At 67.3% G+C, this 648-nt stretch overlaps 1 protein-coding gene across 1 annotated transcript in view; it reads right to left on the bottom strand.

The window, feature by feature from the left end:
- Window positions 1-322: 322 nt before the first annotated feature.
- NTN5 (netrin 5) overlaps window positions 323-648 on the bottom strand; it is a 6,988-nt gene continuing 6,662 nt past the window's right edge. Inside the window, exon 7 of the mRNA XM_008569331.1 lies at window positions 323-609. Within this exon, the coding sequence (XP_008567553.1) occupies window positions 323-609 (287 nt within the window). The remainder of the gene's footprint in view (window positions 610-648) is intronic.

Consider the following 648-nt stretch of genomic DNA (forward strand, 5'->3'; position numbering starts at 1 on the left):
TCATGACTTGGGCTGGCCGGCTCATCATGACCTTCTTCATTTGCCCCTAGAGACTCTCCCAGCACCGACCAGGAGCCGGTAGACGAAATTCCCCAAGAAATGAGACTTTATTGTGGGAATAACTGCATACGTCACAAGCCAAAATAAGAGGTGCCGGGACCAAAAGCCCCGCTCGCTGTTTGCCGCCTTTTGTTAAAAGTCCCTCACGCCTGCGCGGGGTGGGCGCATACGCGGTGACGTCAGTTGCTCCGCGGCTTCTGATTGGCTCTCTAGGTCGCCTGTCGAGACGCGAGGCCTCGTTCGCGGTTCCCTCTCAGTTCCTTCACTGGGGTTCCAGGGCCCCAGCCGCGGCCTGGTGCTCGGGCCTGGGGCTCGGTGGCAGAGGCTGCAGGCCGCGACAACGCCCGGCGCGCGCCTCCTGCTGCAGCCGCCGCAGCGGCCGGGCCCAGCGCGGCCTCCAAGGCAGCGCGAGGCCGTGGCGGTCGAGGACCAGGCGCTCGGAGTCGGGCCCGCCTGCCGCGCTGCCCAGCAGGAGGTAGTCGGTGCCTGGCTGGAGATGCAGGCAGCCGCAGGCCAGGTCGGCGCGGGGCACCCAGGCGTCCTGGCCACCTCGGCGCACGGGCTGCACCCCCCGCTTGTACACGGCCA

The sequence above is a fragment of the Galeopterus variegatus genome, unplaced genomic scaffold, assembly GCF_000696425.1.
Source record: "Galeopterus variegatus unplaced genomic scaffold, G_variegatus-3.0.2 Scaffold486, whole genome shotgun sequence".
Lineage (NCBI taxonomy): Eukaryota > Metazoa > Chordata > Mammalia > Dermoptera > Cynocephalidae > Galeopterus > Galeopterus variegatus.